At 33.3% G+C, this 16,545-nt stretch overlaps 2 protein-coding genes across 2 annotated transcripts; one reads left to right on the top strand and one right to left on the bottom strand.

The window, feature by feature from the left end:
• Positions 1-2,754: 2,754 nt before the first annotated feature.
• Positions 2,755-8,421, bottom strand: LOC25493697 (quinolinate synthase, chloroplastic). Its single transcript, XM_013602276.3, has 7 exons — positions 7,659-8,421; positions 5,267-5,551; positions 4,860-5,075; positions 4,545-4,724; positions 3,809-4,309; positions 3,235-3,396; positions 2,755-3,152 (listed from the first exon to the last, which is right to left on the bottom strand). Exons 1-7 carry the CDS (start codon positions 8,322-8,324, stop codon positions 3,102-3,104), a joined length of 2,061 nt encoding a protein of 686 aa, XP_013457730.1. The 5' UTR covers positions 8,325-8,421; the 3' UTR covers positions 2,755-3,101.
• Positions 8,422-14,146: 5,725 nt separating this feature from the next.
• LOC25493696 (cytochrome P450 71A1) lies at positions 14,147-16,545 on the top strand. The gene is made up of 2 exons (XM_013602275.3): positions 14,147-15,097; positions 15,750-16,545. The coding sequence occupies exons 1-2, from the start codon at positions 14,162-14,164 to the stop codon at positions 16,362-16,364; spliced, it is 1,551 nt and encodes a 516-aa protein (XP_013457729.1). The 5' UTR covers positions 14,147-14,161; the 3' UTR covers positions 16,365-16,545.

Raw genomic sequence — 16,545 nt, 5'->3', positions numbered from 1 at the left:
TGTTTCAAGGGCATCTTCTCGTGACAACAAGCATTTCTCTTGTGAAAAAAGAACTTATAATTTTTTTTTCCTTCTCGTTTTTATAGGCTGCGGTTATGGTGCATACGGAAATCCTTATGCACCCTGCATAAATTCAGAAATGATTTTTTTGAGTTGTACTCTAAAACCATTAGATGTACTTAGACTCTGTTTGGTAAAAATAAGCTATAAGCTAGCTGATAGCTGGTGACTGATAGCTGATAGCTTATTAGCTGAAAAACTTGCTTATTAAAAATAATGTGTTTGGTAAAATTAGTTGTTGAAGTGGCTGATAGGTATAAAATGACATAAAAGGACATGTTTTTTTTTTTAATATACATATGGACACACACATTTTTTTGTAATGTATTTATTTTTTAATATTTTTAATTATAGTTAATATGTTTTTGGTCCCTATAAATATTCAAACTTTTGGTCTTAGTCTCCATAAAAAAATTCTTCGACCTTTAATCCTAAAAAAAAAATTCACCGACAATTTTGATCTCTGCTTTATGAATCCCAAAAATAAGAGAAAGGTGGAAACAAAATGTGAGCTAGAATATATAAAATTTTACAACGTACAAAAGACTAGTTATTTTTTCCTTTAAAAAAAAATAGGCTAGTTATTTTCTGTATGGTGTACGGCAGGTTAGTTATAGCAAAATATAAAGTATTTCCTTAAAAAATACACACACATATATATATATATATATATATATGTGTGTGTGTGTGTGTAAAGTGCTCGTTAAAAAAAAAAAATAACGTGGCATTTTTTTAAAAGGAAAAAATGGGGCGGTTATAAAGATGAACATGAGTAGTTGTTTAATTAAAAAAATAATTAATTTAAATTAGTAGGGTTAAAGTTGGAAGAAAATATAAAAAGCTACCGGCTATAAGCTAAAAAACTACTTGAAATAGCTTTTCAAAAAACGCTATAAACTCATGAAAAAAGCTTGTTACCAAACACGCCACGTTTTCATCTAACGAGCTTATAAGCTAATCCAACAAGCTATAAGCTAGCATTTTTGTGTTACCAAACACAGTCTTAATGGTTTCCAGCACTCTACATAAATCCCAGCCCAATTATGCCAAAACCATTTTGCTATGGAAATGGTTTATGTGAGTTGTACTCCAAAACCATTTCTGGATTTATGCAGGGTACATAAGGATTTCCTTATGCACCATAACCGCACCCGTTTTTACATGCTTATTGTGTTAATTGACGAATATTATAACTTTACTTTTATATTATTATTTTATTACTCCCTTCCTCTTAAATTAGATGTTATCTTTGTCCGTCCTCGTGAGCTTAGCTCAGTTGATATGGACAATGCATAAAATATGCAAGGTTCGGAGTTCAAACCCCGACCACAAAAAATAAATGTTATCTTAGTCTTTTTTTTTCTCAAGTTATTTGTCAATTTTATAATACTAATACAACATTTATAATTCTTTTTTACCAACATGCAATTATTTATTGTATTTCAATCATCTAAAATCAATCTACTAATTCGGTTCTTTGGTTCAAGTTTGATTTCGAGGTTTTTTGGTGTTCTTTCAGTGGATCGGAGGTTGCGCGGTGGTGGAAGCTGATTGATCTTTAGAAAATGAGTTCTTCAGAGGTGACTCGGTGTTGGTGATGATGACTTGTTTCTCTTTTACAAGGGTGTTCTTTTGAGGTGAGTAGTTATAGATGTCATTTTTTTCAATGGTCGGTAAGTATAGGAGGAGTCAGTTTTAGGGGGTGATGTTTATTTTGGTGGGTGTTGTCCTTATGTGTGTTGATCACATGGGTGTCTTTGTTGGGTTTTGTTTTCGGGTGTTTCGCCTATATACAACGCCTTTAGTTTGTACATTTTATATCACCGGTCTCCGTCCGCGTGCAGAGATCTGATTTTTGATAAAATTTTGCTAATTAAAAGAAATACATGATACATTCTTTTACCATTAAAATCAACATTATTAATCATTTTATTAATAACCGCGTAATACTTAAATGGGACATATAATAAGACGGAGTCCGAAGGAGTATCAATTAATTCAGTTTACATTTTTCAATTGCATTACATTCAACATATTAGCTTATTCGATAGGTACATTCCCCCCTAAAATTTTAAACTTGATCAGTTCACAGATTGATATCTAGAAAATTGCAAATTTATCAAATGATCCTTATTTACACGTTTCAACTTTGTCCCAAATCTTTTGAACTTTCTCATTTTAGATCACTTTTCATTATACACTTCATCCAAATAAAAATAAAAAAGAAAACTAGAATTGAAGAGAATTCAATTGAAGATGTCTAAAATGCTAACTTTTTTTAGAATTGCCAACTACCCATTCAAATTTCAAACACACTTTTAATTAAGGTTTTATGAATGAACGAAAAAAAGATGGGACTGATATTGTGAGAAACTAATCCTTAAAAAAAAAATAAAAGATTGTGAGAAACTATTGCTCCCATGCCTTATACACAAGGGTGACAAACATTTGACGATCACTCTTTAGGCACCTTGTGATGCTTTCAAGCACCCTCCAAACGTTAGTTAACCACCGTTCGACATTTTTGAGATTGGTTGAGACACTTTTTAAATCAGTTCATCGGATTTAAAAAAGTGTTCTCAAACGGCCGTTCGGCTTTCTTGGGTGCCTAAGGAGCAATTGTCCAAACATTTCTCGCTACAATACAAAGGCCCTAAGCTTACAAATAAAATACAAAAAGCCCTAAGCCTAGAGTTGTGTAAATTTCATTTTATTTCAATTTTTTCAAAGTGTGGTATAATCCCAAAATGCTGCTATATCATTAATTTCTCTATATCTGATACCGAACTAAGTATGTTTTATGATATTAATAATCAATATTATAAGTTTCCTATACTAAGAAAAACTACCATACAACAAAATCTGATCGTGGTAACTATTACCTATCGTTTGTTGCAACTTGGAATTACTCACAATAGAGCAGCATATATTTCTGTCTGCATATATAACATTATTTCTCTGAAACAATCTAAACAACCAGCTTCTCTGGGATGAAGAATCTGATCAACCAGAATAGTTTATCACACCAATTTTCCACTGTCTTAGGTGTGAAGAATCTGATCAACCAGCTTCTCAGGAAGCTTTTTAGTAGCCTGTGCAAGTACCAAAAGGTTAATTAAAAGTACAATAGACTCATGTCAATAGTATGCAAAAGAATTATACCAAGAAACTAACCTGAAAGTTCCTCATGTGCAAAATTGGTTCACATCCTACGTCTGCCACGGATTGGCCATTTGGAGTCTGCAACTTGAATCGCTCTGCTTTGTATGCAGATATCACATTTTCTTTGTCGGGTAGGTGACTGCAAACTGTTAGGAGTGAGCTAAGAGAATTCATCTGAAAGAAAGGTTAGAGAAACAATCAGATAACAACATTAGTCCAACGGTAGATCAAGATCTTGCCGCTCTATTGCTGAGCAAATTAAAGGCCCGTTTGGAATTTGGATAAACAATTTAAGTAAACGATTATAGCATAAGCATTTACCATATAAGTGTTTAAACATAAGGTATTTTTATAACAAAAGATAAAATACAGTCAAACTGTTTTTATATAAGCTATAAACTGATTTCATAAGCTATCCAAGAGCTTATGGAAATATGTTGAAAACATCGTATGGACATGTTATAAGCTCTTTCAAATAGTCTCACAAGTGAATTACTAGTAGATATGTTCAAATAAGTGAATCCAAACTGACCTAAGTTGATTATAAATTTAGCTAACTATATCTAAACCGAATGTCAAAACCTACCTTCATGTATGGACAAGAAGCACAGCCACCATGAATGGAACAACCCTCCCCGCTAGCTACTCCTGGTACAACATGAAGTATGATATCACCGACTTCAACTGGATTTAGACTCGGGGTTGTTGTCGAAATTGACTCTGACGAAACTGGAAAAACTATTTCAACAGTAACTTTTGCTCCTTGAGAAGAGGACTTTGCAGGCTCTAACAAACTTCGAACTGCTGCGACAATTGCAGTAATCATCCCAGATTCTGTTCCTAAAACAAATTGGAGATGATCATCGATGTTTCTGTCCAACGATTCTTGAACCCTGTCTTTTATGAAGTCCAAAATATTCGAGGTGGAGCCTACTACTCCCATCCCCCTTCTCTTTGCTTCCATTGCCAATGAAAACATCTCTCCAGGTACCTCAAGATGGGCAGTAAGGAATGCATCACAATACATTTCTTTTATCTTCTCCACAACTTCATTGCCAAAAAGATGATGAACAATGCATGATCCATCCTGGCACCAAAAGGAGCATATAACAATGACATATTGAGAAGCTAACTCTTGAAACACTATGCATTGAATAAAATGGTCTTCATGTAGAAAAAATAATAGGAAAAATGGATTCACACCAAACTAGCATCCCAAAATGGTGAATACAAGAAAACCACATAAATGCAGCACATCGGATTGCAAATAATGTGAATTCTAAGTTCTTCATTTGCTTTTTAAAACATCTTAAAGACCTTACCTGAAAATAGTGGAGTCGTGGTAGTAATGATTTAATAGAGTCTACATTGTGCTCAGGATGTATCGCAGCAACCTCTTCGTCGGTCATTACTGTCATCTGTTGGAACAATTCTACGATATTTGCCCCCATGTAAGAATCAGGCCCATACCATATGCTCAAATCAGGCACTTGAGCAAATGCCTGCATAAAAGGAGATAAATATATCATTTTAAGAAAGAAGCACTAAAACTAGCTTTGTTGCGGTCATCGCGTGATGTACTCATACGACAAATACAAGGACAAAGAGGAATACAGAAAAGTTTGCATCTAACTAACTTGTAGAATAGTCTGGATAACATTTGATGAAGTACAGGTTATTGTCGGCACAAGCTCATGTGCATATGCCTTTGTCTCTAACTTAGTGTTAATGTATATGACATGCAAAGAAGTAGACTTAGAAGCTGGCTCAAGATACTCCATATAAGTAGAGGTAGCTGCAGCATCAGCCAGAGAACATCCAATAAGCTCATCCGACATTCTATACACGTCAACCTGCAAATAATCATCAGAAGAAAATTAACAACCAAGGATTAACAAATATCACAAATACCAAATTCTGCTAATCTAGTGTATTACAGAAGGTATGACATGCTTCATACAAGATACATTAGCATGTGTCTTCAAGACAGGCCTCCACATGCCATCATATTTTTTGCGAAAGGACAGGTATGAGAAAGACATACCTCGTTAAAACCAGCTTGATCAAGGATGGCGCGCACATTTTCCGACATGAAGTCCACACCCAGCACTGTTATGAATTTGCATCCAGCTTTTGCCATTTCGACTGCTGAATCTGCCATGACCAGTGAATCAGATATATGGATATGAGGCCACTGCTTCTGAGCAGCTGTTAAAATGCCTTGGACTTCAGGATCCATGTAAAAATGTGCAACAACACCAATTTTCTTCTCCTTCAGCACATTGACTAGTTCACCAACTTTTAACTCATCAGGGAACAAGTATTTTGCCTACAGGAAAGCTAGACAGAAATTAGAAGTTTAATACTTTCAGGTTCAGATTCCATGAAATTATGAGATTTCTTGTCATGTTCATGATCCATTCCATTCATCAAGATGTGAAGTAAACTTTGTTTTGAAGTAAAAAAACTACTTGCATAAATAAAGTAAAATAAAAAAACACAGACATATTTTTCTAAATTTAAGTTCGTCTAAATATAAATACAGAAAAATGTTACTACTAATCTACTATCTGCAACGTTAATAAATACTACTACCCATTTCTTTATCATCCTTGATTAATATAATGGGATCATTGTCTTTTGTGTGTAAGTATGGAAAAAAGAAATGCTTAAACTATCTTAGAATTTGGATGAAGTCTAACTCAATCGTACAAAATTGACTTATAAGGTGAGGAGATAAGACTAGCCACCACCCATAAACACATTTTTCAAGATGTATGTATGCATATCATGAGAGATTTTTTAACATACTCCCCACAAATTATGTGGACACCTCGAGCGTGACAGACAACAGATAACCCAACAGATTTTAGATAGGCTCAAATAATACCTTAGAAAGTTTGAGTTTTGAGTTTGGTCTAACTCATCCTAGTATCCTACAAAATTGAAAAGTAAAGTGAGGACCACTCATGCAATATGCCACTTCTCAACAAACTGGATCCCACCAAATATGCCTTGGCTTTAGATATAGTGGAACTTTCAATACAAAATTTGTGTGTGCAAAATATTGAAGTAAAAGGACCATTAGGAATGTGCCAAGTATATGCCTCTACAAAGTAAGCACTCACAATCATGATAAAAACAGAAAAATCACCTATCTCTACTATAACAGGACAAAGTCTTAATTTGTTAAAACACTGGAAAGTATTGTTAAAAATAAGCATCAGATTTTTTTTTTTTTTTTAATTTAAATAAATAAGCATCAAATTCTTGCAAGGTGTAACAGAAAGGGACACCACTAATATTTCCCTTTTTAAGAAAGATTCTATATAAAGTGACTTATAGCCGCCACAAACAAACAACCCACCACTAATATCCTAAGCTAACAAGTGACCTCATAGCATAGGCTAAAGAATAAAACAAAAATAAAAGTAGTCTTCGGTCTTCACAATGGTGTATTCATCGACAATTAAAGATTTGTTTTTTTTCCAAAACAACATTCCTGTATTTGGCCCTTGTTTGATCTCGGGCCTCCACACTCTCCTTCATGTATGTGTTAATCACTAGACCAACAACAATATAAATAAAACATTCTTGTAATTTTATTTTTTTTGAGATACAAACATTCTTGTAATTAATTTTGTTATTTTAATATGGCTAAAATATGGTTTTAATTCCGGCAAATATGTTTCGTTTTGGTTTTAGTTCCTGTAAAAAAAAAATTGTTTTTGATCCCTGCAATTTTTTTTGTTAGGAACCTTTTTAAAAAACAAAATATTTTGCAGAGACCAAAAACTACAAAAATGGGTTCATTCATTATGTGCCACGTATGCAAATCATCATAAAAATGGGGTCAACGACTATTTTAAAAAACAAAAAAATTTGCAGGGACCAAAAACAATTTTTTTTTTACAGGGACTAAAACCAAAACGAAACATATTTGCAGGGACTAAAACCATATTTTAGTCTTTTAACATATATCGTGCACTTGTTAGTAAGACTTTCCCAAATGATAACAATAATAGAACACCACCAAACTTCCGAATCCTAGAGTTTGAAGTTTTGGTGACCTAATACATGTTTAATTTTTAAATTTAATTACTTTGTAATGAATTTAAATCTTAAAATAATTTTGCCAATAGAGACTCTAAGTACCAAAAGGATTCTCCTAGTCGATTAGGTCAGGTTTAACTTGTAAATGTCGATATTCTTAGATATAACCAATAAAGCATATATATATTTGTTAGATTAGACGTATGTCGGTGTCGGTTACATATTGTGTCTGACACCGACACGACACCAACACATATGATCATATTAAACTGTGTCATTTTCTTAAATTATTATCGGTGTCGGTGCATCGATGTCGTGTCTTGTGTCCTTTGTATGTGCTTCAAACGTTATGAAACTTTCACCGAATAAAAGACAGTAATAACCTGGGCTTCAGCATAACTACCCTTAGGAACAACACCATCATCAGTAACAATCAAAGACGGAAAAGGCTCAAACTTCAGCTTCCCTTCTCTCTCAGCAACCAATTGTTTCGTCTTTTTTTGCATAGTAACAAGAACATTATGCCACGTATTCACCCTAGAACGACCAGTTCCTGGTAAACCAACATTAAGACCAACCAAATCCTCAGTACTCACTTTCACAACCTCTTCCGGTTCCAACCCATCAAGCACCCAAACCAAACACGCACAAAAACCTTTCGTGATCTCCGAATCACTATCCGCCGTTAATCTCACCTTCCCTTCACCGTCGATCTTCACCTCCACCCACACTCTAGCCGTACACCCCATGACTCGGTTCCTGTCAACACGCGCTGTCTCCTCCATCGGTGGTGTTAGCTCTGCGTAGTGTAGTAGCCGCTTCATTCGGTCTGCTGGCTCCTGTAATGATCGAAACTCCTCCGCAAGACCGAGGAGTTTCAAAGGAGCGACAGGGTTGGTGGTTTTTGGAAAAGCAACAGCGGAGCAGGAAATGGAGGTTTTGGATTTGAGAGATTTGAATAGAGGTTGGTTTGGTTGAAGAATGAAACGTTTTGGTTTAAGAACATGGTTTGGGTTGATGGAGAGTGGAAATAGAGTAGTTGTAGCCATGGTGGTAAAACTGGTGCAAAAATGAGTTGAAATGGAGCGAAAATAGAGAAAGAAGGACTTGTAATAAATATTGTTATTATTAATTATTATAGGAACAAAATAATGATAAGTGTTAAAGAGTGGGGTTGAGAATAAGAAAAAGTACTTTTGCTGAAAAGTCATGGAATCAATGTTAGGCCCAAAAGGGGAAGGTGATGGATCACGAGAAAACTTACCTCACAAAGTGTACCTTTTTTTCCTTCCCTTTTTCTATACCCACCATCTATTATTGCGTTTTTAGAGGTTCCACCATTATACTCTTATAGGAAAGTTGCAATGCACCCAAGACCTAACATAGTCACAATTCGTTTTCTTCGAGTATACTCGGGACATTCGTGTCGGATACATCCTTGGATTAATGAAAATTGTAAAAACTCCTCTAAAGATGTCACCGTTAAACTTAGACATGGCAACAAACCCCACCCCCGTCAGACCCGACTGCCCCCGCCCCGAATTTAACGGGGAAAAGCCAATTTAACTGGGTGCGGGTGTGGGGAAAATTTGGAGTTTTAGTATGGGGGTGGGGCCGGATGTGGGGATGCTTACGCCCTCCCCGCTCCCACCCCCGCCCCGCAACCGCTTTTTTTAATTTTCTTTATTAAATTTTATAATCTTATTTTCTTAAGCACCAACCTATTTTAATATATTATTACTCTTTAGAAACATATTTATTATAATTATTTTTCTCTTTTAAAAAACATTTATTAGATAAATAATTATTAATATAATTATTGTGTTTTTGTTGCTATGAAAAATGTAAAATATGCATTTTTTAAATATTTTATAAAAAATAAAGTTTTCGCAGGTGAAGGGTGGGGGCGGGGTTGGGTGTTCAAATTTTACCCCCAATATGGTTTGGGGACGGGGGCGGGTGCATGTAAACGAGGGAGGAGACGGGGATACTCAAACCCGCCCCCGATCTACCCTGTTGCCATGTCTAGTTAAACTTGTGTTAACGATGATGATGTGTTTGAGTTGTTTGTCACAACATATGGATTATTAAGTGGGACTTCCATATTGGTTAGGGACCATAATGAACACAATACCACTTTCATCTTGTGTGAAAATATGAACAACTTTCAATCTTCATAGTGAACTCCTAGAAGAATGCAGTTTTAATCCCTTTTGAATTGAAATTTGAGTATGGACTTTCATATTGGTTTAATTGTAACTCTGGTCCCCCTATTTTCATCTTTTGTGGAATTGATCCCCCTATTTTATAATTAGACAGTTATGGTCCCTCCATCATATTTTTTTTAACTAAAAAAGGTGATGTGATAGGTTTTAAATGTTGTGGTATATGATCTGAATATGAGAAAATATAAACATCGATGAAATCGTAAGAAAATTCCCTTAAAAACTTCATTTAAAACATGTTACATCATCATATTTTAGACAAAATATTAGATAGAGGAACCAAAACTGTCGAATTTTAAAATATGAGGACCAATTTTGCAAAATGGTAAAAATAGAGGGATAAAAACTGCAATTAAACCCGAGCAATCTTAGTTATTAGTGGGGCTTCAGTTCGTTAGCTAGTATTTGTTTAGTAATTCAGATAGTGATTGGCGTTTTTTTAGCTATACATTACACATCTCATGTGGATCTAGCTTTCAACAATGTAGAACAAGTTAGGGACTACTCTTTTAATTAAAAAAAGAAACATATTGCACTCTCCATAAAAAAAAGAATATATTTTATTTAAGAACAAGCCCTAAGGATACTCGTTAGCATTCTCCTAAAATAAAAATATTGTCAAATTTAAGTACAAGTAAAAGATAATCAAATGGGTTTGTCACAAAAAATAAATAAAAATTTGAATGGGGCTTGTTCGGATCTCTTTCTTTTCTGAAGCAACAACATGAGAAGCCTGATCTTGCTTCCTTGACCTCTCAAACGTATTGTAGCAAGCAACAATGAAGAAAACGCAGCTGAATCACGTTTGCCGTTTGAAAATCACTCAGCAACGTATAGTAGCAAACACAAAATCTTGAAATTGTAGCTTTTTATCAACTCGCGTCTGCTGTCTGGGGCTAGAATCACATTTTAGGGATTCTATTTTGCTAGTTATCCAAACATCTAAGATTTGACCCAAATCGCGTTTTGTGGTTGAAACTCGTATTTGATGCTGCAAAACACAAATCCAAAAGAGACACTAAGTTGAAAAAGGTTTGAGTATAACGTGACCCAAATAAGGGCAGGAAACATTCGTTTTCAAACAACCTAACCTACTTTCTTTTTCAAATAATGCTAGCTGTTAGCTTGAATCGTAGACCTACTAAGTTGGAAAAGGTTTTAATATAATGTGACGAAATAAGAACGTATACCACTAGATCATTTTGATTGTTTTTTCTTTTGAAAAGAGTAGTTCCTAACTTGCGACTTGCTACCCAACATCAAAATTATTAATAAATCATTAAGTTGGGTCCGTAAAAAAAGGAAAAAGCTAAAGTACACGAGAACAAATTCGTGGGGAAGGCACGAATGTATTTTTTGTTGTTGTAAATAAGTCTCTTTGAATTTTTTACTGAACCTAAATAACCAGTATAGTATCCCTTAGATGATTGTTTATGAGAATTTGAGAAATAAAAAACACTTTTATCTTTTGGGGGTGCCTTTTCAAATCACTTTGGCTTGCATGATGCATCTCCACTAGTGTGTCAAACGGTGAGTGTATACATGCGGCACACACCGATACAAGTACACTTCTTAAAATGTTTGTTTTATCTTAGCTTGTCTTTTATTTTAAAAAAAAAATGTAAGCTAGCACAATTGGGAGATAATTTCACATATGGTGCAATTCGTGTGCACAAAGCTCTCGTACCATATAGCGAGGTTCGTAAAAAAACTATTAAAAAATAGAGGTGGGGTATGGTTCAGTTCGGAATGAAAACGGAACTGAACTGTTTGCTAAATTTAAAATAACTGAACTGAACTGTTTGCATTTCGAATCGAACTGAACTGTTTTAAACCGAACTGAACTGTTATTATTGATACCTTTGAAAAAATATGAAAAAGAACAAATGAAATTGAAGTTTAGTTACCAAACCGAACTGAACTGTTTTGAATCGAACTGAACTGTTTCAATTCAGTTTTAGAACCGTTAATAATGGTTCAGTTTTTTTTTTTGTTCAGTTCAATTCTTGATTTTTTGTCCATCTCTGTTAAAAAATACAGAAATGCTTGTTCTGCCGATAAGAAGTCTCGTGAATTCCTAGCGAATGATTTTTATTGGTGAGTCAAACTTCAACCACTGTCCACACTCCATGTTTTCCTATAATAGTGGAACTTTAAGCCTTCTCTTCCTTTAAAAATTGACCACGTGGCATTCGTTGGATTTCACGAAGCAATGCTTCGTTGTGAATAGCACCTGCTCTGAAAAATATTAATTTATCCCTTAATATATTATCTCAAACTAGTTTGTACAAAATTGTAAGGGATAAATTAATGGGAATTTTTACCGTACACTCATAAAGTGAGGTGTATCAGTTGTACTCCTACTTCATAATTTTATAAATTAACGATCATTTTTATGAAATAAATAGTTATTTATTAATATTTATATTTTATAAAACATCAATTCATAAGAAAAAAAATCATTTCATTATTTATAAGAATCATAATAATTTTTTTATATATTATCATAAAAAATAATCAATATTCTCAATTATGAGTGAAAAAAAATTCAAAATAAAATTAATTTTATTTCGTTGACATTTTTGATGAATAAGATTTAGTTATTATAATTATAGATGATAAAAAATAATATTTTTCTTCAAAAAACAACTCATTTAACTATTAATTTAAAGAGCGAATATACCAATACACTCAAATATATTAGGTGTACCATAAAATTTGCCTAATAATTAATTGATCAATTCTATACAATTGCCCTTTACGTACCATAACGTTATCTTAGAGAGACATCTACAATAACATCTTTTGATGCAATAAAACACTAAAATGTTCCTTTTTGAATGATAATTTATATTCTACGGGATTGACATAGGTAAAATAAAAAATATTTGATTTGTATCTTGCTTATTCGAACCTCGTTAGTCTTTTTCAAAGGAAATAAATATAAATTCTTGTTGTATGCCATAAGCTCTTTACTTTTTGGGCTGGAAAAAGGATACCGTAGTACCTGAGTCACGTTCAATAGAAAGCGTTTGATATCCTTTATCCGAAGCAAGTTGAAGAGCATAGTATATATCCCGAAGTCTTGACATGAGCACGAAATAAAACCCGATATTCCGGCCAAAACCACCTAACCATGCACTTAATTCATCTCTAAAAACTCCACGACATGGAATGTTATGATTGCAAGCTATAACATCCCCGTCTGTATTACATACATTTAACACTTCCTCTATTTGGTACTTTCCACTCAATCCGAACTGTTGAATACTGACCTTGCAAGTGCAGGAATCGTTGTGTATGTTGGGTAACTTCCTCCATCAATAAGACTGCCTAATTGCATACTACATGTTATATTAATTGTTCGACGAGTAAATTTACTAAGAAAATATGCTTTATTAATTAATTATGAGTTATTTTACAAAATAACTTTTATTAATGGACAAAGTAAATTCCATTAATAGTAAATGAAAATTAAATTAAAAGAGTTGAAAAAAACAAGAGTAATAATTAGTAAAGGGTATATCGAAAAAATGCATTAATACTTTATTGATAATGTAACGTATAAAATAAAAAGAAAAAATATATATTTTGGCTAGAATGACATACTGTGGGAAGGTAGAAATTGCACACATACATAGACACACGACCATTTAATTTAAAATTAATAGAAAATATAGATCGAACGTTTAGAATTTCAAGCATGTCAGCATTAATCGGCACTCCTTCACATTGTTTTTTTTCTTGTGTTAAGCCTCTGATAGAAAAAAGGAATCATAGTTCCCATGAGCTTAGCTCATTTGCTAAGGGATAATGCACAATATATTCAGGGGTCGGGGTTCGAACCCCGGACACCCCACTTATTCATCTTTAAGGTGAATTTCTTCTTCTTTTACAATCAAGACAAGATATGGCATATAACACATCATTACAGAAAGTGTATTACATCCATAAATCTTAACTTAACTAACAAATATCGTGAGTCAAGTTCAAATCCAGAATTTCTCATTTGTGTGTAAGTTTTTAAGTAATTATTGTCGCAAACAAAGTTGGTAGACATCACTCCAAATCAAACTTTTCAAATGGTTGCACATGTTGTTTGTTTTATTTTATTGGGTTATGCTAACAAGTGTCCTAAGAACATTGTTTAAGGAATCCATTAAAAGAAACTTTATCTTAAAAACATAAGTCAAACACGTTTAAAAGTAATACTTACACAAATTTCTATGTAAAAATTATGATGAGGGAAAGTGGGGGCAAAAGGTTCACTTTGAATTTAAACAATATCTAAGAACACTTGTTAGCATTTTCCTATTTTATTTTGCAACGTGGTTATTTACGATGAGGAAAGAGTGGGGGCGAAAGGTTCACGTTGAATTTGTTTGAGATTTAGCGAAAGCAAAGAACTATTTTTAAGAAATAAATTACTTTTATAATTAATTTAGAGTAATGGACGTCCATATTGAAAAATAAAATTGAATAATTACGAAACAATAGTTAAAAGATTTAATAATGATAATCATGTTTTTACCAAAAAATAATAATAATGATAATTATGTAATGCCTTAGGAATTAAATGATATCATTCTATCGCCCTTATACCTCATATGCTATATATATGTAGTGTGTGACTCTCACTCCAAGATGTGTTTGGACAAACAATGGTTCTCAAAATATGGTCACATGAACAAATTAAAGGAGCTCTTTCTTCACCCTTTTCTCTATCTCTTTTCTTCCTAGTAAGTGTGCTGATTGTGTTTAAGTTTGCAATTAGAAAATCCAAAACCAATATAAATCAGCCTCCGTCTCCACCGAAACTTCCGATCATCGGTAATCTTCATCAGCTAGGCACACTTCCATACCGTTCTCTTCGAAACCTATCACACAAATATGGAAACATAATGTTATTGCAATTAGGACAAAGACAAACTTTAGTGATTTCATCAGCAGATATAGCCATGGAAATCATGAATAACCATGATCTAGCTTTTTCGAACCGAGCCCAAACTATAGCTTCAAAAATCATATTTTATGGAGGAACGGATGTTGGTTTTACACATTATGGAGAAAATTGGAGACAAAAAAGAAAAATATGTGTCCTAGAACTTTTGAGCATGAAAAGTGTACAATCATTTCATCAAATTAGAAAAGAAGTAGTTGAGGAATTGGTGAGTAAACTACGTGAAGCTAGCTCAAATGATGCATGTGTGAATTTAAGTAAGTTGCTTACTGAAACTACAAACAATATTATTTGTGCATGCTCTCTTGGAAGGAAATATGGAGGAGATAGTGACAATAGGGTAAAAGAAATAGCAAGGAAAGTCATGCATCATCTTTCAGAATTTGTTGTTGGAGATTACTTCCTTTTGTTTGGTTGGATTGATGTTCTTAGTGGAAAAATTGGAAAAATTAATGACACTTTTCGAGCAATTGATGGTTTGTTTGATGAGGTGATTGAAGAGCGTTTGCAAATAAAAAAGACAGGAAATGATGAAATCAAGAATAAAGGGTTCATTGATATTCTCCTTCAACTCCAAAAGGATGATGGCATGCTTGGCTTTCGGCTCTCCAATAATGATATCAAAGGGATTCTAGGGGTACTTTTCTCTCTTTTATCTTCTTAATTTTTTTTCCACACACGCATATATATATATATATATATAATAACTATGAGACTAACGAGTTCACAAGTCTTAAATATATCGAAATTGTTACGTCAAACGTCATGATCAGGGTAAGAATCAATCCCAACTCCTTAATTTATGTGTGACAATTTTCGATGACTGTTGTTATTTTGTCGATCTACAAAAATAAACTATGACACTAAAAACCATTTTTAATTAAAATTGTATCGTGTGGAATTTAAACTTTGTTGTTTGAGGTTACACTGTATTTTGTTACCATTAAACTGACATCTCTTGAATATGTTAGAATATATATATTATTAAAAGAAGAAGAATAATACATGCTATCTAATTTTTTTAATTATTAGGTGTAGATTAAAAACGTGATATAGGATAAGACAAGACCTTACATAAATCTCTACTCTATCTATCATATTTATCCTTATGCAACTTTGTTATCCTATAATATGTCTATTGAGTTTTCCAAATGATATATTACATGGTTAGCAGATTATAGATGTATTTATTACTACCTTTAATAATTTTATTTCATCCCTTTGCAAGGGGTTCAATCATGCATTAAAATGTTTCATCAAAGTAAAAATTAATTCTTCACTATTTTTAGAACATGTTTGTGGGTGGAACGGACACAACCGCAACAACATTAGAATGGGCAGTTTCAGAGCTCATGAAACATCCTACCATAATGAAGAAAGCACAAGAAGAAGTAAGAAGAGTTGTAGGCAATAAATCAAAAGTAGAAGAAAATGACATCAATCAAATGCATTATTTAAAGTGTGTAGTGAAAGAAACTATGAGATTACATCCATCTCTTCCTCTTTTGGTTCCTCGAGAAACAATATCTAGCGTGAAACTAAAAGGATACGACATTCCTGCAAAAACAACGGTATATTTTAATGCATGGACAATACAAAGAGACCCTAAATATTGGGAAAACCCTGAAGAGTTCAAGCCAGAGAGGTTTGAACATAACCAAGTTGATTTTAAAGGTCAACATTTTCAGTTTATCCCATTTGGTTTTGGGAGAAGGGGGTGTCCTGGATATAATTTTGCAACAGCTGTTGTTGAATATGTGATTGCTAACCTTCTTTATTGGTTCGATTGGAAACTACCTGAAACAAATGAAGGTGAACAAGATATAGATATGAGTGAGATATTTGGAATGGCTCTTACAAAGAAAGAACCACTTCAACTCAAACCAATATCATTTTTATTTTAATTTACTTCAATTCAATTCCAAGTGTTTCGTGGTCAAAGTGATTGTCTACATTGTTGTAACTTTAATTATTTTCTCTTTGTAAGGTCAAAGTTTTCTTGTGTGCTGGATGCATAAGAGTTATATGAAGTGTTATTCTCCATCTTCTTAAATTTATAAAATAAAAATATCATATGTTTAGGTA

This window comes from Medicago truncatula, chromosome 4 (assembly GCF_003473485.1).
Source record: "Medicago truncatula cultivar Jemalong A17 chromosome 4, MtrunA17r5.0-ANR, whole genome shotgun sequence".
NCBI lineage: Eukaryota > Viridiplantae > Streptophyta > Magnoliopsida > Fabales > Fabaceae > Medicago > Medicago truncatula.
Note: the sequence above shows the minus strand (reverse complement) of the source record. Positions and strands in the feature narration are given on the sequence as shown.